Consider the following 20,730-nt stretch of genomic DNA (forward strand, 5'->3'; position numbering starts at 1 on the left):
CAGGCAGCTCACAAGAAGTAAACATCAAGTACGTTTAATAGCTACAGAGTTGCGGGATCAATGTAACGCACCTGGAATTTAAGTTTAATAGCTACAGAGTTGCGGGATCAATGTAATGCACCTGGGATTGATGATTATCGTGCGATTTAGTGGTCAATCAGAAACCAGCCAATCAGAATCAAGTATTGGGACTAACCGTTTTAGAAATGATGTTTTCTAGTAGTAGTATAGGGCCAGGTGAGAGTGAGACCGTTAACTATTAAACTATCGGCGGGCGGCTATTATCAGCCTATCACATTGATTAACTAGAAAAAGTGCCCCTCGGGGCACAGGTCTCCACCAGGGCAGGTCAGGTTGTGGCCTCCTGGTGGCGCTATAATAGGCCAATGTGAAAAGGGTGCCATTTCTTCATACGCCTTTGATGGCAATTGGATGATTTGAGGCATTTTGTTCCAAAAATGTGTTTTGCAAAAATCAACCTGTTGGTGGCGCTATAACAGGCCAATGTGAAAAGGGTGGTATATATTCCTCAGCCTAGTAAGAAAATGTGTGAAAGATTTCACGTAAATATCGGACAGATCCGACTTGAGCACATGACCATAGAGATACTGTGTAACGATTTGTGAGATTTTTGGACAGAATCTGGAGGAGTAATATCATAAAAATGTGTTTTACAAAAGTCGGCCTCCTGGTGGCGCTATAAAAGGCAGATGCGGAAAATGCAGGTCAAAGGTTTGTCCTTGGCCTTTAGGGAGTGTGCATGCAACGTTTCACGCAGATCGGTGCAGTTTCAGATAAAAAATGTGAAAAGCTGCCTCATGGTGGCGCTATAACAGGCCGTTCTGGAAAAAGTTTGGCATCGACCGGGTTAACGGTGCCGGAGATTAGCTGGTAACGGACGGACGGAAGGACGGACACACACACGGACGGAGTGCAAAACATACTCTCTCTCCATGCCTTTGGCCTGGTGGAGACAATTATGCACTAGTGATTGGCCAAAGGGCATTCTAAAGGTATCACTTTCAAGTTTCAAGCCGTGCCAGGGTAAATTGGGTATTTGGGTCTGCCTCAGCTGCTCCATGGTATCACTCGTTTGTGGAATGAATGAATGAATGACTTAAGTGGTCGGGTGGACCTATGCTGCCACCTGCTGGCGTTAAAAGACCACTTCACCACTTTTCAACCTATCTTCATATAATTGGTCCTCATTTTATCACCATTGTATGACCATTTTATCTAACCATGATAAAATATGAATAACCTAACCATGAGGAATCCATGATGGTCATGGGTTAAGCAACATTGGCAAGTGGCAAGCAAACAGTGAACAGTGATATTTGTACGTCTCTAAATGTTTTGATGAATTGAACATGGTGGACCCTCTTGTAAACAAGTGTAATGCTTAATTGGGTCGTCCACTCACAGTTAACAGTCTTTGTATTGAGTTTGTGCTTGAAATGTACTGTAATTCTGCAAACTGTACAGTTAATAAAATATTTCAATCAATCAATCAAACACAGCACCTTGCAATGGGTCTGGTCCACAAGATTCGCTACACCACCAAGATACCCATGTACCTGTCTAAATACTTCCTTAATGTCAACGAAGTCCACACCCACAACACCAGAGGGAGTTCAACACACCATGTGCAACCCAGATTCGGCACAAACAAGGGACTAAATTCATTGTGGAACGCCCTACCAACAGTCATTAAGACATGCACATCCCTTGACTCCTTCAAAAGAATAGCGTCCGAGCACTTGAAAGGCTGTCCTGGTTGTTTCAGGGTTCAATGCCGCCAGGCAACGGACCCAAAAGGCAAGTTATGAGTTCACCACTTCCGCGTCTTTTATCCACTCCACTCCACCGACTCGACGGGTCAAATGCGGAAGTGCAACCGAGCGCTCAATGTTAAAGCCAGTCTTCCGGGTGCTTCAAAACGCCACTGAGCAACTTTCACTGACATGAATAGCTGGGGGGCGGAGCTTCGCGCCAGTTCAGTCTCTATCCTTTTATATACTCTATGGTTAAAGCCCAGCTGCACGGGGTTTCCCGGTCATGAATCCACGGGTCCGCCTGTAGTCCCTCCTCCTACCACTAGGGCCCAGAGCTTCAACGTTGAATAGCCTCACTGGCCCCTTGACTCGACCCGACCAGAGTTGTTGTTGCTGCCCCAGCCTGGAAGCTCACAAAAAACATGAAGTCTCCTCCTGCAAAGGCAGCCACACTCCTAATAGCAACATGCACATGGTTTCTAAGTGCCACTGCAGACCTGGAAGGTAAGTTGACGATAATTAATATTTTTGGCTGTGACTTTCTTTGCGACCCTGTAAATTTGAGCCTTCACATTATTCATCTGTTCATTCTGTTGCCTTTTAGCCCTAAAACATGACTGTTCGTTCGGCACCCTCGGTTACCTTTTCTGTATTTGGGACGTCCCAAATACAGAAAAGGTAACCTTGGGTCTCGAAGGGGCGATGCCCATGCACGCGGCTATGCGAACTATCAAACTGGCCCCAGTAAAATCTGAACCTTTTCCCCCTCACTGTATATGTTTCTTTTCCCTTTTTACCTCTTATGATGAATTCCTCTTCTCTTTTTTGGGGGCTATATAGAAAGTGTCTATTTGTACGTCTCTAAATGTTTTGATGATTTGAACAAGGTCACGGTGGACCCTCTTGTAAACAAGTGTAATGCTTTATTGGGTCGTCCACTCACAGTTAACAGTCTTTGTATTGTCGTGCCTGTAATTCTGCAAACTGTTAATACATATTTAAATCAATCAATCATGTTGAGTGAGTGTTATTCTGGTCTGAGTTCTCCGTGGGCTCATTCAACAACCTGCGACCTTTTACCCCAATAACGTGCTTGTACTACTGTAGTAGTAATATTTACGCCCCTTTTGGGATATTTTGCTGGGCCGGACCATAGGGGCCGGACAGGTATATATATCGACATTGATTAATATTATGCACTAGTGATTGGCCAAAGGGCATTCTAAAAGTATCACTTTCAAGTTTCAAAGACGTGGCAGGGTAATTAAATTGGTCTGCCTCAGCTGCAGAAACTATAGTAAAATACGCACATCACTTCATGGAGGTGCTGGGTTCAAAAAGTAACATAGGAAAAGAGAAGGGAAGCCGCACATATGCTCCAAAGGATACATTTATTGACGACGTTTCGAGCCAAGGCTCTTCATCTGGTCAAACCCTGCCTCAGCTGCTCCATGGTATCACTTGTTTGTTTGTGGAATGAATGAATGACTAAAACTAACAAGTGGTCGGATGGACCTATGCTGTCACCTGCTGGCGTTAAAGGATCACTTCACCACTTTTCAACCTATATTCATATAATTGGTCCTCATTTTATCACCATTTTATGACCATTTTATTATCTAACCATGATAAAATATTAATAACCTAATCATGAGGAATTATTTCGACACACCCACCCACGCACATGCACTCACATGGTGGTCATGGTTAAGCAACATTGGCAAGCAAACAGTGACAAAGGACATGCATATTAAAAAAGCAAAAACTAGAAACGTCAAGTTGTGTTAGTCATTGGTGGTAAAAGTACTCACATATTTTACTTAATTAAAAGTATCAATACTGCTGTTACAACAAGTAAAAGTCTAGAATTCTGAGTAAAAGTACAAAAGTATTGGTATCAAAATGTACTCAAAGTAGGCTAGTCATTATGCAGAATGTCCCATTTCACAAGTTTTCAAATGTATAAAATTGAAAATGGCAGATCTACAAGCTCATGCTTGGCATTGTGACGCATTGTGAGTTTGTAGATCGGCTACTTTAAAATGGCCGAAATGCATACTGAAGTGGTCAATGTCTGTTTTGTTATAATCATCAAAATCTGCAAAGTAACTGGTCAAAACAATAATGTAGAGGAGTAAAAGTACAATATTTGTATCTGAGATGTAGTAGAGTAGAAGTAAAAGTACAGAAAATTGGAAATAGGCACAACAAAAAACAGTAAAGAGTAAACCTCAGTAGCCTACTGGTACCTTCTTAGTATTGTAATTTAATGGCTATAAATGAGATGGAAAATACAGACAAACAGAATTATCTTTAAAAATGATCATGCAGCTTCCTGTCTGTCCAGTTTCCAACTGCATCTGCCTCAGCATAGATATGTGCCTGTGTTAATAGCACCAGTCGTCCACACACAACTGGGGAGTGTCAGAGGCAAGTATGTGAGTGTAAAGGGGAAAGATACACAAGTCCATGCCTACCTGGGGGTGCCATTTGCCAAGCCACCTGTTGGACCTCTGAGACTGACCCCACCCCAGCCTGCACAGAGATGGGAAGGTTTGAGGGATGCTACGCAACAACCATTTATGTAAGGGGCAAAAAATACGTGTAAATTACACAGTTTATAAGCTTCCTGCATACTATAGACAATTATAATCCATGTTAAATAAGACCTCACTCTTAACTTCAGGCAACCTCAATGCATTTTAACAGGTGTGTTCAAGATGCCAGTTGGTCAGCGATGATGGCGACCAATCTATCTTTGGAAGTCAAATTCCCAGACATATCTGAGGATTGCCTTTATCTCAACATTTACACTCCTTCCAAACCATCTAAGAGTCGTAAACTGCCCGTAAGTATTGAACTCACGACTCGGATGAGGAAACATTTGTTTTAAAGCATTAACTCAAACCTGTTCTGTTTACAGTATATTCTTAGTCAGGGAACCATTTGAAAAATGTGTGAGCCAACAGTCTTTCTCAAGAGATTATACGTGTCATTTATTCTGTCATTAAGGTCATGGTGTGGATTTATGGAGGAGGATTCTTCATGGGTTCTGCATCAGCATATGATGGATCTGCTCTGGCTGCCTACCAGGATGTGGTGGTTGTTCTGATACAATATCGCATTGGGATACTGGGATTCCTTAGGTAAGACTGGGTCCTCTCCTGAACCATGTACTGCTGTGTCAAACTGGATATATTTATACTCTGCAAATGTTGATGTTCATAAAGCACAGGAGACAAGCATGTACCAGGAAACTTTGGATTACTGGACCAGGTGGAAGCCCTACGATGGGTCCAGGACCACATCCACAACTTTGGAGGAGATCCAGGTTCCGTCACCATATTTGGGGAGTCTGCTGGTGGAGTGAGCGTATCTGCATTAGTAAGAACTAAGAAAACATATGTGTATACACGAAACCTAAACAAAGGATATCTGATTTAAGGAATATAAATCTTCAGTAGTCAGTTGAATGGTCTAGGAAATATTTATCTTTCTCTGAACACAGAGTGGATGTCTTAACTCTTATTTGGCCAAATACTTAATTCATGTCTTTTTAATGAAATCCTGCAGCGCCAATGACGCCTTTTACGTGTTTTATAGCTTCCTAACCTATTTATTGATAACATTATTTCAATGACTTACCACGGATCAGGCCTCTCGTTCGAGCGATAGCTCTTCTGCTCCATTGACTTTGCCTGGATCCTAATGCATGTCCATAAACAATGGAGACTGAGGCATGGAGGCATTTCTAGTCCTGTTTATCAGAAATACGGCTCAGATCGCGCTGGATAAACAAAGTGACAATGTTTAGCAGCTCAAATAGTAACTCCATGTTATCTCTTAGATGGGCGACGATCACACACACAATAACATCCTCTCCAGCTGCTGCCGGGGAGGAGGAAGTGCTCTCCTTCTACAAGAAAAATAGAATGGGACTGAATGGTGGCAGTAATTCTTATTATATTAAAGGTTGTTGTTGTTGGTTGCACAATGGCTAAGATTGCCTTCCAAAGTTTGCAGGATTGGTCCGTTTTCAACAAAATGTCTCAAATCTTAACACGGCGTGCGATTTCTGTGCACTTATGCACACACATTCCCACTAGGCAGAGGAAAGAAATGCCACTTAAACATTTTCAAAATAGCCTCAGGGTGGCGCTATAACAGGCCAATTCCTGTTTTTACCTCGAATTGCACCGATCTTTGTATGCACACTCCCTAGAGGCCCGGAAAAACCTTTGCCCTACATTTTTTGCATCTGCCTGTTGTAGCGCCACCATCAGGCCGATTTTAGCAAAACATATTTCTTTATAAAATTACAGATTTTATCCATACATCACGCAAATCGGTATACACTGTCTCTATAGTTACGTGTTCAACACAGATCTGTTAGATTTTACATGTACATATATTTTGCCCTTGTTTCGAAAGTGTCATCTGAACATATTGTGTGGCAGGGACCCAGGCTGCAATGTCCTGCTCATCCAAAATTCTATCCTCAGAGATGCTATGATTGATCTGGCTCTACATTTCCTCAACAAAATGAAGACAATTGTTGCAAAACAAGAAAAAAAACATGTTTATATTACTCCTAAACATTTTGCCAAACATCACACACACTCCTATCCTCCTGGTGGAGACCTTGCCCAGAAGGGCACTTTTGTTGTTGTCTTATTGTCTTAGTGTTGTCTTATTTTTGTTTATTTTCTCTTACTTTTATTTATTTTTTATATTTTACCTAATCTCTTTGGTAACATTTTTTTTACCCAGAGCAAATGTATTTAATATTTAACCCACAGCAAGGTGCCAATATCTTGATCTATCTTGAATATATTTTCCTCTCCTATATTGGCAGCTTCTTTCTCCATTGTCCACTGGCTTGTTTCATGGTGCAATAGCACAGAGTGGCTCTGTAGCAATGGAACTTCTCTACTCCTCCAACCCTCTGCCTGTAGCCCAGGTTAGTTTTGTAATTACAAATGAGTAAATGAATGAAAGGACATACAGTACATGTGCATAACATGTCTATAGTAAGACGCATTATTTTGCTTTGTAGACTATAGCAAACATTTCCAGCTGTGACAGTTCTACCACTGAGAAGGTTGCTGATTGTGTGATGAAGCTAACCATAGATGACATAGTGAAGATTCAGAAAGAGGTGAGAATTTTTGGATCTTGGTGATAATAGTCAACATAGTAGGCCTTTAAGTCATACAATACAAAAAACATGTCATGAAACCAGCAAACGTATGAAATAGTTATCTTGAAACTTTATGATGGGATGCCAATGCTTGGGAAGCAGATGGCAAAAGTCTTAAATAATTTATTTTATATCCTTCTAGCTGTGCCTAGTTGTCTTTCTTTTGGTCTCTAGAATGACGCACTAGGCCACATACAACTTGGAATAACTGCTGATGGACAGTTCCTTCTCAAATCTGGAATGGAAGCTTTACAAAATCATGAGATGCACAATGTGCCTCTCATGATTGGGTTCAATAGTGATGAAGGAGGGTGGTCCTTTATACATGTAAGTTGACATAACTTTGTGAAGGAATCCTGCTTGTAAATTACAAATTACATCTTCACTGTCACATCACTACATCTATCCTACTATTATACTATTAGCCATGTTATCTCAAAGCATATGTTCATACATTTATCATCAGTTACCCAAAGTATACTAGAGGAAACCACAACTTTTCTGAAATTATAAGCACAAGGGGTATTTTCACTCATCATTATTCATTGTTCCAATTATCGCTTATAATTCCATAAAGCCATGTTCTATATCCATGTATAATTCTATGTTCTGTCATCACAGTACATGTGTCCTACAGGCTGGGTGGATGGAATGGACCGACAAGAAGCTTTGCCCATTATGTCCATGTATACATACCCCAATGTAAGTTATAACTCTACAGTTCTTGCAACACAATGTCTGGTATCATGCCTAAATGTTACAAAATTGAAACATACCTGGCCTGATTTAACATATTGTTTTGAACATACCACAAAATACTTACTTCAGCAGAATGAGGCAACATGAGCATGACCAGCTGTTTCATTGTGCCTAAATATTCAGAAACTTAAGTAATCCCATTGTTATATTTCATGTAATACTGTATGCTGTTTTCAATATACCACAAAATAATTTAGCTCAACGTCATTTTGATTTGGTATGATTGATAAAGCAGCCGTCAATCCTACGAATGCATGTACAAAATACTGTAAATGACCAATTTGTACATGAAATCTCTCCGATAAAGACAAGCTTGTACTCTTCTTCCCAGTGCAAAGCATTGGGTATCTTCACTCCCGGTAGTCTTGTGGGCCAGACTCAGCAGACTGTTGCCTCCCACAATTTTCAAATGCTTCCATCTAATAGTACTGAAGCATGGAAGCTCCATTCACAGCTGTTTTATATGTCAAGGTCTTACAGTATATGTTCTTTCTATGATTTAGCCTGAAGACCAATGGATAAACGAGCTGTTGGCTGATGAATACATGGGAACGTCAGGGGATCGTGTGAAAGTTAGAGATGGTCTTACTGAGGTGTTTGGAGATGTGGTGTTTGCCATTCCTGCCATTAAGGTTGCAAACTTCCACAGAGGTAAGACTCGAGTCTTTAGGATTTTAACCTGGGTCCCCAATGCAGGCATCGATCTGCTGCTGAGCTATTACAGAAAGCCTGTTTGGGCATAGGATAAACCACATTGTCAATATCAATGTCTCAATGGAAGGGACAATAGTAGTCCAACTGCAACCACGGAAGTTGTATTAGTTACAGTATATTGTATGTTTTACCATACTGATTCACTAAAACTCACAGAAACCAGAGATCAATGGAATCCTTTTTCATCCTTTTAATAGAGTTCCAGAGCTCTTGACGTAGTTTAGCTATATTTTCAGGCCATTTTCAAGTGAAGAATCTGTTCACATTTTAGAACCAGAAAGGGCTGGGCTGCATGGTCAGTGTTGTGTAGTTGTGGGTTGTAGCAGTTAGGGCGCAAGAATGCTTGGGAGGAAATTGCATTTCATCGACATATTCCGCCAGGGTGGCACCCCTATGGGCAGAAGTGAAAGTGCTTTTGGGAATATAGAGGCCCCTCTTAAAGGACCACTTCACCACTTTTCAACTTATCTTCATATAATTGGTCCTCACTAAGGTTCATGATAAAATTCCACATTTTTTTTCTACTCAGTTTGTGTCTCATAGGAGGGCTGTGGGCAGTTCAGAAACCCATCATTGTTAGGCAGATTTGTTTTTAAACAAGATTATTTATTTATTTATTTATATATTCCGAATTTTATGATCGTGAGAACGATGGCTTTCATTATCGCATTGCAACTTTTCAGGAATTTAAATCCTGTAGTTTCTATTAGCTTGGATTCCCCATCAATGATGTCACTGGTGGACGGGTTTCAAGGTTCAAGTTTATTCAGTGTCCCTGAAGGGCAAATTGCATTGCAGCGGCATAGACATCAGTACATCAAACAATACTGAACTGCCCACAGATGGGAGAAGAAAACAATTGTGCCATTTTATCATGGACATTAGTGAGGACTTATAAAGGTAGGTTGAAAAGGGGTGAAGTGGTCCTTTTTTAGACCTTGCTTTTATTTATTTTTAGAAATAGTCCCCCCCATTCGAAGCCAAATGCAGGAAAAAAGTGAGGAAACATCAAAACTATTTGCCAGTCATGGTGACTTTACACACGCAATATTATTTATACAAAAACATTTTTTTTGGGGGGGGGGGGTTGTGGGCTTGTGCCATAATACGTTTTGAGAAGCCCTGCTCTTGTCATTGAAATAGTTGCAGAAGACATTACTGTTTCCACAGGAGAACAGAGTGGGGTTTAACAATAGGTGAGACCCCTTGACAAAAGACACAAGATGTTACCCAGAAAATATTAAGGCTCATTCATTTTCGGTGGTGAGGGTACCACCGGAGCTGAAATAACGTTGAGCGGTGGTGAGTAAAAACAGAGAGAAGGGCTGGGGCGGTGGCGGTGGTTTGCTCTTCACCGCGGCTCGTGACGTCATGTTGTAGTTCGGTGGTCACCTCACCACCGAAAATCCAGACTATGAATAACGCTTAAGACAGGGCCTTCTTCAAGAGAGAGTAAGGAATAACATATAGAAATGTGGCACTGAAGCATAATATAAATGGTAATTAGAGGTAATTAGTGCTGGTATCTCACCAATTTCAGTACACAATTACACTTGATTTATTGGAATTCATGTTAAGCCCTTTTGGTCTAAAAAAGTAAAGTCCTGGCACCTAATGGAGCTCTTGTGTTCAGATGTAGTGGGTGTACGTAGAAGCAGGATCAGAATCTGTTTTATTGTCACATGACTGGCTGGACAAAAGACACAAGATGTTACCCAGAAAATATTAAGGCTCATTCATAGTCTGGATTTGTCCGGTGGTGAGGGTACCACCGGAGCTGAAATAACGTTGAGTGGTGGTGACAGAGAAGGGCTGGGGCGGTGGCGGTGGTTTGCTCTTCACCACGGCTCGTGACGTCATGTTGTAGTTCGTTGGTCACCTCACCACCGAAAATCCAGACTATGAATGAGCCTTAAGTCTCCCAAACATGGAGAGAGCAGGAAATGCATATTCATGTCCTTGAGCAAGACACCGAATCCCTAACTGCCCCCAATGAGGGTGGTACCGTCTATGGTTGTGTGTGAATGTAACACATTACACAGCACTTTGGATACTTTGGTATCAAGTAGTAATAGCCAAAGAAGTCAAAGACCAGGTATGTTGCATGACATGAATTAAATACTTTCTTTCATCCTCCAAACAGATGCAGGTGTTCCAGTGTACTTCTATGAGTTTGAGGAGACACCCAGCATGCTCAAGAAGAAGAGACCCAGCTTTGTTGGCTCTGATCATGGGGATGATATTATTTTTGTTTTGGGATTATGTTTCACAGAAGATCAAGTCATAGTGCAAGGTAAAACGAGACCACGATTTGTAGCTCATCATTATGTAGTTATGTACTAGTCTATAAGTCATTGTGATTTTTTTAACACCATCTATCATTCTTTCTCTCCCAGAGTCATGTACAGAGGAAGATGAACAGCTAAGTAGAATGATGATGAAATACTGGGGCAACTTTGCTCGTACAAGGTAAGAGACATTCTACAATGTGCATTTTTTTTTATCCAATCCACCTTTATTTAACTAAGAATGTTTGTTTGGCAATACAATAAGTGTTCTTATCTGAGGATGTTTGGTAATAATACAATAAGAAAACTGTGAAATGGGTTTTTCATTGCAGTAAATGCAATGACATGAGCATTTGTGCCTGTCGTAGACATGCGCAGAGCAAGTTCAGTCAGGGAACCTCAGTTCAGTCGCTGCTGGCCGTTAATTGGGCCGCCTCAGCATCATGCTCTCATCCACATGATTCACTCAGCCAATCACACACTCACTCCATCTTCATACCGGCTACTTTAACCGGAGGTTTGCATTCCTCCTCCTGCTTGCTTGCTTGCTGCTGCCTATACTGTATACCTGCGTGCTGCTGTATACAACTGCTGCTTACCCACCTCCACCCCAGCTACCACCTGTCGTTTTGGATCTACTGTTTAGGTACGGGGGATTCGGAGTCCCATGGTCGGGACTGATGCGCTTGATCTGAGTACCTAAAAAGCAGATCTAATACATCGCCAAACCATAATAAATATACTGTATTGCTCATCTATATTCAATAAATATATATTACATCCTTCTTGAGTTGTCTGACTGAATTAATGTTTGTCCTGCTGTCCTCATTGGAATCACCAGCCATCTCTTCTGTACTGTGTGTTTGTGTGCATTTATAGATCACCTAATGGAGCAGGCCTGGTACACTGGCCAGAGTATGGAGCAGAGGGAGACTACCTCTCAATTGGGATGGAGCAGGAACCTGGTCAGCACCCAAGGAAGGACAGTTACACTTTCATGACTGAAACCCTTCCTGAGAAGATCAGACAACATAGAGAAAAGATGGAGAACAGTGAACTGTATGATCCTGTACTTATACCTATAATTGTAATTAAATTAAATTAGGTTTTGTCTGGGTGAAACTCACTGCAGCATCACTGTATGATACTTGTCTCACAGACCAAAGACAGAGCCTGTAGTCCACACAAAACTGGGAAGTCTGAGAGGAGAGCATTTGAGTGTAAAGGGGAAGGATACGGGTGTCCATGTCTACCTGGGAGTTCCGTTTGCAAAGCCTCCTGTAGGACCTCTGAGACTGGCCCCACCTCAGCCTGCAGAGGGATGGGAAGGAGTGAGAGATGCCACCCAACAACCATTCATGTAAGTCATTCATGCAGTCCAGTAAGTATTATTGGATTGAGATTTGTTCCATATACTAACTGGAATTCTCTTTTGTTTTCATAGCTGTGTCCAAAATAAACCGCTACTTCTGGATCTGATGAAGATGTTATACGTCATGAAGACACCAGGTATCCCTGACATCTCAGAAGACTGTCTTTACCTCAACATTTACACTCCAGCAATAGATACTCAAGATGCCAAACTCCCAGTAAGAGTTTTACGCTTACTCTACCCTGTTTTTTCCCTCTGTAGAATTGTTGAGTCCATTTAGTAAAATTAAAAAGATAAAGATAATAATTGTTCTACTCCCTAGGTCATGGTCTGGATCCATGGTGGAGGGCTAGCAAGTGGCTCAGCCTCATTGTACGATGGTAGTGGCCTTGCTGCTTACCAGGATGTAGTAGTGGTTCTGGTCCAATATCGCTTAGGAGCACTGGGATTTCTCAGGTGAGGAAGATGAATTATGATGATGTCCTGGAACAATTGAGGAAAAACTGTTCATTGGTGACTTGTTTTAGCGATTCCTGATCGTGTGCTCTTTTCAGTACCGGAGATGAACAGATGTCAGGAAACTTTGGTTTACTGGACCAGGTGGCAGCTCTGCGATGGGTCCAGGATCACATCCACAACTTTGGAGGAGATCCAGGTTCTGTCACCATATTTGGGGAGTCTGCTGGTGGAGTCAGCGTGTTCCTCCTGGTACACACAAATATTCTCTGAAACTCAATGACAGACAAAGAATGAATTCATTGAGGAATAATTTCATAATTTCTATGTTCTGTGTTTCTTGAATTATTAGGCTCTGTCTCCATTGTCTGATCGCCTGTTTCACCGTGGAATTGCTGAGAGTGGCACTGCTCGAATTGATTCATTATACACGGAAAATCCTTTGCCTATAGCACAGGTTATTTAACTGTTTATTTGTATGGCATGCATAACAGTCAGTAGGCCACAGAACAAAAAAATATGTTCCCCCACATATGTCTTTGCAATATTTACTTGCCTGTACGTTTTATATTGGAAGTTAATGAGGCTCTGATTGGGCTGAAATAGCCGGTAGTCATAGTCATAAATAACTAATGCCACAGGCTGGGCACATGAAGTCCGATATCCACATTGGAGCCACGTCATTCTCAACTGAGATTCAATGTTAAAAATTTGTACCGGTAAATACACAATTATGTAGTACAATATGCAAACAAGAGTTTTGTATGGTCTTTACAATCTTACATTTCTCTGATTGTTATTGCCAGCTTTTAGCCAATGTATCAGGATGTGACATCACAAGCACAACAATGATTGCTGACTGCCTGAGATCCATGGACATTGATGCTATGCTGACTTTTGAAAAGGTTAGACATGTACAAATAATGTATTAGATATCATCTGCTGACATAACAAGTTGATCATAATAGAATATTTGATTAGATTTCAGTGAAATGTATTTGTTGTTCTGACTGTTTGACAATTACTTTCATTTCAGTACCACTTCCCTGAGTTTTACACTTGCAGAGCTTCCACATCTTAAATCTCTTACACATTGGTATGCTTTTCTCTCAAGGACAACATGATAAGATACCCTGTCACCGTTGATGGAAATTTCATGACAAAACCTGTGGATGAACTGTACCAAAACCATGAATTTCTTAAAATACCTTTCATAACAGGCATTAATAATCATGAAGGGGGCTACTTACTCCCTATGGTAAGTACATGTGACATTACCTGTGATATCATTGCATTAGAACATTCAATGGATTATTTTGAGTTTACTTACTTCATAGGTCCATCTGAAATATATTGCTTTGATAGTTCTTTTTTTTTGTTCTACAAAACAAAATTCTTGCTCTTCTAGTTCATTGCTCCCCCAAACTGGACAGAGGGAATGGACCTGGAACATGTCATGCCTATTCTAGCCATGTTCTTTCCCGATGTAAGACAAACACTGTGTTGCATGGCCTGAGTTTTGTCATGTTTTCTATTATTATAGACATAATAATTTCTCTCTTCCTCAAGCTGAAAGATGGCTCAGTGAAAGAGCTTGTGGCAGATGAATATCTTGGAACCTCTGGAGATCGACTGAAAATTAGAGATGGATTTACAGAGCTGCTTGGAGACATACTGTTTGCCATTCCAGCCATTAAGACGGCAAATTCCCACAGAGGTAAGTAAGAAATGTTGTAATCTTAAGAATGGTATTAACCCGTTTTCCCTTGAATATTGGCGTTGAAACTCGCATACCTCATTTTGTCTACAACCAGATGCAGGTGCTCCTGTATATCTGTATGAGTACCAGCATCCACCCAAATTCCTGCAGGAGAGAAGGCCAAGCTTTGTTGTACCAACTTTATTTAACTAAGAATGTTTGTTTGGCAATACAATAAGTGTTCTTATCTGAGGATGTTTGGTAATAATACAATAAGAAAACTGTGAAATGGGTTTTTCATTGCAGTAAATGCAATGACATGAGCATTTGTGCCTGTCGTAGACATGCGCAGAGCAAGTTCAGTCAGGGAACCTCAGTTCAGTCGCTGCTGGCCGTTAATTGGGCCGCCTCAGCATCATGCTCTCATCCACATGATTCACTCAGCCAATCACACACTCACTCCATCTTCATACCGGCTACTTTAACCGGAGGTTTGCATTCCTCCTCCTGCTTGCTTGCTTGCTGCTGCCTATACTGTATACCTGCGTGCTGCTGTATACAACTGCTGCTTACCCACCTCCACCCCAGCTACCACCTGTCGTTTTGGATCTACTGTTTAGGTACGGGGGATTCGGAGTCCCATGGTCGGGACTGATGCGCTTGATCTGAGTACCTAAAAAGCAGATCTAATACATCGCCAAACCATAATAAATATACTGTATTGCTCATCTATATTCAATAAATATATATTACATCCTTCTTGAGTTGTCTGACTGAATTAATGTTTGTCCTGCTGTCCTCATTGGAATCACCAGCCATCTCTTCTGTACTGTGTGTTTGTGTGCATTTATAGATCACCTAATGGAGCAGGCCTGGTACACTGGCCAGAGTATGGAGCAGAGGGAGACTACCTCTCAATTGGGATGGAGCAGGAACCTGGTCAGCACCCAAGGAAGGACAGTTACACTTTCATGACTGAAACCCTTCCTGAGAAGATCAGACAACATAGAGAAAAGATGGAGAACAGTGAACTGTATGATCCTGTACTTATACCTATAATTGTAATTAAATTAAATTAGGTTTTGTCTGGGTGAAACTCACTGCAGCATCACTGTATGATACTTGTCTCACAGACCAAAGACAGAGCCTGTAGTCCACACAAAACTGGGAAGTCTGAGAGGAGAGCATTTGAGTGTAAAGGGGAAGGATACGGGTGTCCATGTCTACCTGGGAGTTCCGTTTGCAAAGCCTCCTGTAGGACCTCTGAGACTGGCCCCACCTCAGCCTGCAGAGGGATGGGAAGGAGTGAGAGATGCCACCCAACAACCATTCATGTAAGTCATTCATGCAGTCCAGTAAGTATTATTGGATTGAGATTTGTTCCATATACTAACTGGAATTCTCTTTTGTTTTCATAGCTGTGTCCAAAATAAACCGCTACTTCTGGATCTGATGAAGATGTTATACGTCATGAAGACACCAGGTATCCCTGACATCTCAGAAGACTGTCTTTACCTCAACATTTACACTCCAGCAATAGATACTCAAGATGCCAAACTCCCAGTAAGAGTTTTACGCTTACTCTACCCTGTTTTTTCCCTCTGTAGAATTGTTGAGTCCATTTAGTAAAATTAAAAAGATAAAGATAATAATTGTTCTACTCCCTAGGTCATGGTCTGGATCCATGGTGGAGGGCTAGCAAGTGGCTCAGCCTCATTGTACGCAGAGATGGGCAGTATTTGAAATACATGTATTTGAAATACGTATTTGAAATACTTTTTTGTATTTTGTAATTTGTATTTGGCTGGGATGGAAGAAATGAGATGTATTTTGTATCTAGATACTTTCAGATCTAGTATTTTCTGTATTTCAAATACATAAAATACTTTTTAATGTCATTTTACACAGCCTCAGGTTTAAACTGTAGGGGCAAAACACATAACCTGACTCCGCCAGATGGGGCAGCAGAGAGTACACTGGGTTCCCCCCTCCTGCTCCCATCTGGGAACTCTCAGGCAGACTTGATGCCCGGCCACAAAACGGCCTGGCCAATCAGCAGCAGCTAGAGGCGGGATAGCCGCTGCTGATTGGCCAGGCCGTTTGAGGCCTGGCAAGGAACGGTGAGCACAGGGCGGGCGGAGCCGTGGGGGCTTTTTACGCTATTTGCGCAGTGAGTGTAACGCTGCTCAATGGTGAAATCTTCCGCCAACAGCGTACCTTAGTGATCAGAATCAAGGACAGGCCTATCGTAGTAGACATTTCCACCACGCGGAAACGCCCCCCTTTCAAAGTGGGGGGGCGGCGGGGGTGTGTATATATATATATATATATATATATATATATATATATACACAATTGAGTTTTTTTTATCCTTGTGTTTGTATCTATAATTTCCAGGGGCTATGCTTAAGTTTGTGACTAAAGCCACAACACAGCCTCCCCACTGGGAGCACTGTTTATACCAGTCAGTCTGTCATACCATCCCTCCCCACTGGGGGCACTGTTTATACCAGTCTGTCATACCATCCCTCCCCACTGGGGGCGCTGTTTATACCAGTCAGTCTGTCATACCATCCCTCCCCACTGGGGGCGCTGTTTATACCATCCCTCTACACTGGGGGTGCTGTTTATACCATCCCTCCCCACTGGGGACGCTGTTTATACCAGTCTCTCTGTCATAGCATCCCTCTCCACTGGGGGCACTGTTTATACCAGTCAGTCTGTCATACCATCCCTCCCCACTGGGGGCGCTGTTTATACCAGTCAGTCTGTCATACCATCCCTCCCCACTGGGGGCGCTGTTTATACCATCCCTCTACACTGGGGGTGCTGTTTATACCATCCCTCCCCACTGGGGACGCTGTTTATACCAGTCTCTCTGTCATAGCATCCCTCTCCACTGGGGGCACTGTTTATACCAGTCAGTCTGGCATACCATCTCTCCCCACTGGGGGCGCTGTTTATACCATCCCTCTACACTGGGGGTGCTGTTTATACCATCCCTCCCCACTGGGGACGCTGTTTATACCAGTCTCTCTGTCATAGCATCCCTCTCCACTGGGGGCACTGTTTATACCAGTCAGTCTGTCATACCATCCCTCCCCACTGGGGGCACTGTTTATACCAGTCTGTCATACCATCCCTCCCCACTAGGGGCGCTGTTTATACCAGTCTGTCATACCATCCCTCCCCACTGGGGGCGCTGTTTATACCAGTCTGTCATACCATCCCTCTACACTGGGGGTGCTGTTTATACCATCCCTCCCCACTGGGGACGCTGTTTATACCAGTCTCTCTGTCATAGCATCCCTCTCCACTGGGGGCACTGTTTATACCAGTCAGTCTGTCATACCATCCCTCCCCACTGGGGGCACTGTTTATACCAGTCTGTCATACCATCCCTCCCCACTAGGGGCGCTGTTTATACCAGTCTGTCATACCATCCCTCCCCACTGGGGGCGCTGTTTATACCAGTCTGTCATACCATCCCTCTACACTGGGGGCGCTGTTTATACCAGTCTGTCATACCATCCCTCCCCACTGGGGGCGCTGTTTATACCAGTCTGTCATACCATCCCTCTACACCGGGGGCGCTGTTTATACCAGTCAGTCTGTCATACACAGACAGACACACAGACAGACAGACAGACAGACAGACAGACAGACAGACAGACAGACAGACAGACAATACATGTTTATACCTTATTCTGCTCTGTTTGTCTACTTAAAACTGTTTTAAACTGTTTCAAAACCCCCCATTTTTTCATGGGGGGCCCCCTTGCTACAATCATGCTTAGGGCCCCTTGGAGGCCAGAATCGGCACTGCATGTGCACATCTTGTTACCGGGGAAGACCGGGGGGTTTTCCAAATCACTGAATGCTCCTTTAATTGATAATCTATTCAACTTAGTCATTAGTATCTTGTTTACTTATCTTGTTTTTTTATTGTTGGTTTAAATGTAAATTGGTGGTAGGCCTAATCAATCAATCAATCAATCAATCAATCTCTTTCTACATTTTTCTTGAGGTAGAAGTCAAAGAGGAGTGACAGTGATGAATCAGATGGCCAATCCATTCCTTTGTGGGTCCTGTTTGATACAGTTATAGCACATTGATTTGCTTAAAATATAAAGTGTATCATTCTTAATAACCTTCAATGTATTAGACATTCTGACAGGTCATTAATTTAATATTTGGCAATTAATTATGAATTTACTTATCCTTATATACATTTTAATGAAAATGTATTTTCATGTATTTTCAAAATACAAAATACGTATTTGTATCTCAAATACATTTCTCAGACCAGTATTTGTATTTTGTATTTAAATACATTCTGTGACCCAGTATTTGTATTTTGTAACAAAATACATTTTCAATGTATTTTGCCCATCTCTGATTGTACGATGGTAGTGGCCTTGCTGCTTACCAGGATGTAGTAGTGGTTCTGGTCCAATATCGCTTAGGAGCACTGGGATTTCTCAGGTGAGGAAGATGAATTATGATGATGTCCTGGAACAATTGAGGAAAAACTGTTCATTGGTGACTTGTTTTAGCGATTCCTGATCGTGTGCTCTTTTCAGTACCGGAGATGAACAGATGTCAGGAAACTTTGGTTTACTGGACCAGGTGGCAGCTCTGCGATGGGTCCAGGATCACATCCACAACTTTGGAGGAGATCCAGGTTCTGTCACCATATTTGGGGAGTCTGCTGGTGGAGTCAGCGTGTTCCTCCTGGTACACACAAATATTCTCTGAAACTCAATGACAGACAAAGAATGAATTCATTGAGGAATAATTTCATAATTTCTATGTTCTGTGTTTCTTGAATTATTAGGCTCTGTCTCCATTGTCTGATCGCCTGTTTCACCGTGGAATTGCTGAGAGTGGCACTGCTCGAATTGATTCATTATACACGGAAAATCCTTTGCCTATAGCACAGGTTATTTAACTGTTTATTTGTATGGCATGCATAACAGTCAGTAGGCCACAGAACAAAAAAATATGTTCCCCCACATATGTCTTTGCAATATTTACTTGCCTGTACGTTTTATATTGGAAGTTAATGAGGCTCTGATTGGGCTGAAATAGCCGGTAGTCATAGTCATAAATAACTAATGCCACAGGCTGGGCACATGAAGTCCGATATCCACATTGGAGCCACGTCATTCTCAACTGAGATTCAATGTTAAAAATTTGTACCGGTAAATACACAATTATGTAGTACAATATGCAAACAAGAGTTTTGTATGGTCTTTACAATCTTACATTTCTCTGATTGTTATTGCCAGCTTTTAGCCAATGTATCAGGATGTGACATCACAAGCACAACAATGATTGCTGACTGCCTGAGATCCATGGACATTGATGCTATGCTGACTTTTGAAAAGGTTAGACATGTACAAATAATGTATTAGATATCATCTGCTGACATAACAAGTTGATCATAATAGAATATTTGATTAGATTTCAGTGAAATGTATTTGTTGTTCTGACTGTTTGACAATTACTTTCATTTCAGTACCACTTCCCTGAGTTTTACACTTGCAGAGCTTCCACATCTTAAATCTCTTACACATTGGTATGCTTTTCTCTCAAGGACAACATGATAAGATACCCTGTCACCGTTGATGGAAATTTCATGACAAAACCTGTGGATGAACTGTACCAAAACCATGAATTTCTTAAAATACCTTTCATAACAGGCATTAATAATCATGAAGGGGGCTACTTACTCCCTATGGTAAGTACATGTGACATTACCTGTGATATCATTGCATTAGAACATTCAATGGATTATTTTGAGTTTACTTACTTCATAGGTCCATCTGAAATATATTGCTTTGATAGTTCTTTTTTTTTGTTCTACAAAACAAAATTCTTGCTCTTCTAGTTCATTGCTCCCCCAAACTGGACAGAGGGAATGGACCTGGAACATGTCATGCCTATTCTAGCCATGTTCTTTCCCGATGTAAGACAAACACTGTGTTGCATGGCCTGAGTTTTGTCATGTTTTCTATTATTATAGACATAATAATTTCTCTCTTCCTCAAGCTGAAAGATGGCTCAGTGAAAGAGCTTGTGGCAGATGAATATCTTGGAACCTCTGGAGATCGACTGAAAATTAGAGATGGATTTACAGAGCTGCTTGGAGACATACTGTTTGCCATTCCAGCCATTAAGACGGCAAATTCCCACAGAGGTAAGTAAGAAATGTTGTAATCTTAAGAATGGTATTAACCCGTTTTCCCTTGAATATTGGCGTTGAAACTCGCATACCTCATTTTGTCTACAACCAGATGCAGGTGCTCCTGTATATCTGTATGAGTACCAGCATCCACCCAAATTCCTGCAGGAGAGAAGGCCAAGCTTTGTTGTACCAACTTTATTTAACTAAGAATGTTTGTTTGGCAATACAATAAGTGTTCTTATCTGAGGATGTTTGGTAATAATACAATAAGAAAACT

The 20,730-nt window shown here is 41.7% G+C and overlaps 2 protein-coding genes across 2 annotated transcripts; both read left to right on the plus strand.

Moving 5' to 3' along the window:
* Positions 1 to 1,817: 1,817 nt before the first annotated feature.
* Positions 1,818 to 14,476, plus strand: LOC306923931 (cocaine esterase-like; the record flags this gene model as incomplete). Its single annotated transcript, XM_079502276.1, has 24 exons — positions 1,818 to 1,878; positions 2,160 to 2,279; positions 4,170 to 4,359; positions 4,485 to 4,623; positions 4,788 to 4,921; positions 5,006 to 5,159; positions 6,631 to 6,735; positions 6,832 to 6,933; positions 7,150 to 7,302; positions 7,597 to 7,677; positions 8,238 to 8,385; positions 10,592 to 10,741; positions 10,845 to 10,917; positions 11,616 to 11,795; positions 11,896 to 12,096; positions 12,181 to 12,325; positions 12,431 to 12,564; positions 12,663 to 12,816; positions 12,917 to 13,021; positions 13,371 to 13,469; positions 13,679 to 13,822; positions 13,973 to 14,050; positions 14,134 to 14,281; positions 14,379 to 14,476. The coding sequence occupies exons 2-24, from the start codon at positions 2,198 to 2,200 to the stop codon at positions 14,474 to 14,476; spliced, it is 2,997 nt and encodes a 998-aa protein (XP_079358402.1). The 5' UTR covers positions 1,818 to 1,878; positions 2,160 to 2,197.
* A 653-nt stretch (positions 14,477 to 15,129) lies between these two features.
* On the plus strand, positions 15,130 to 20,660 carry LOC306923933 (carboxylesterase 1D-like; the record flags this gene model as incomplete). Its single annotated transcript, XM_079502278.1, has 12 exons — positions 15,130 to 15,296; positions 15,397 to 15,597; positions 15,682 to 15,826; positions 15,932 to 15,998; positions 18,664 to 18,748; positions 18,847 to 19,000; positions 19,101 to 19,205; positions 19,555 to 19,653; positions 19,863 to 20,006; positions 20,157 to 20,234; positions 20,318 to 20,465; positions 20,563 to 20,660. The coding sequence occupies exons 1-12, from the start codon at positions 15,187 to 15,189 to the stop codon at positions 20,658 to 20,660; spliced, it is 1,434 nt and encodes a 477-aa protein (XP_079358404.1). The 5' UTR covers positions 15,130 to 15,186.
* Between the last annotated feature and the right edge of the window lie 70 nt (positions 20,661 to 20,730).

Source organism: Electrona antarctica, assembly GCF_951216825.1.
Source record: "Electrona antarctica genome assembly, chromosome: 5".
Taxonomy (NCBI): Eukaryota; Metazoa; Chordata; class Actinopteri; order Myctophiformes; family Myctophidae; genus Electrona; species Electrona antarctica.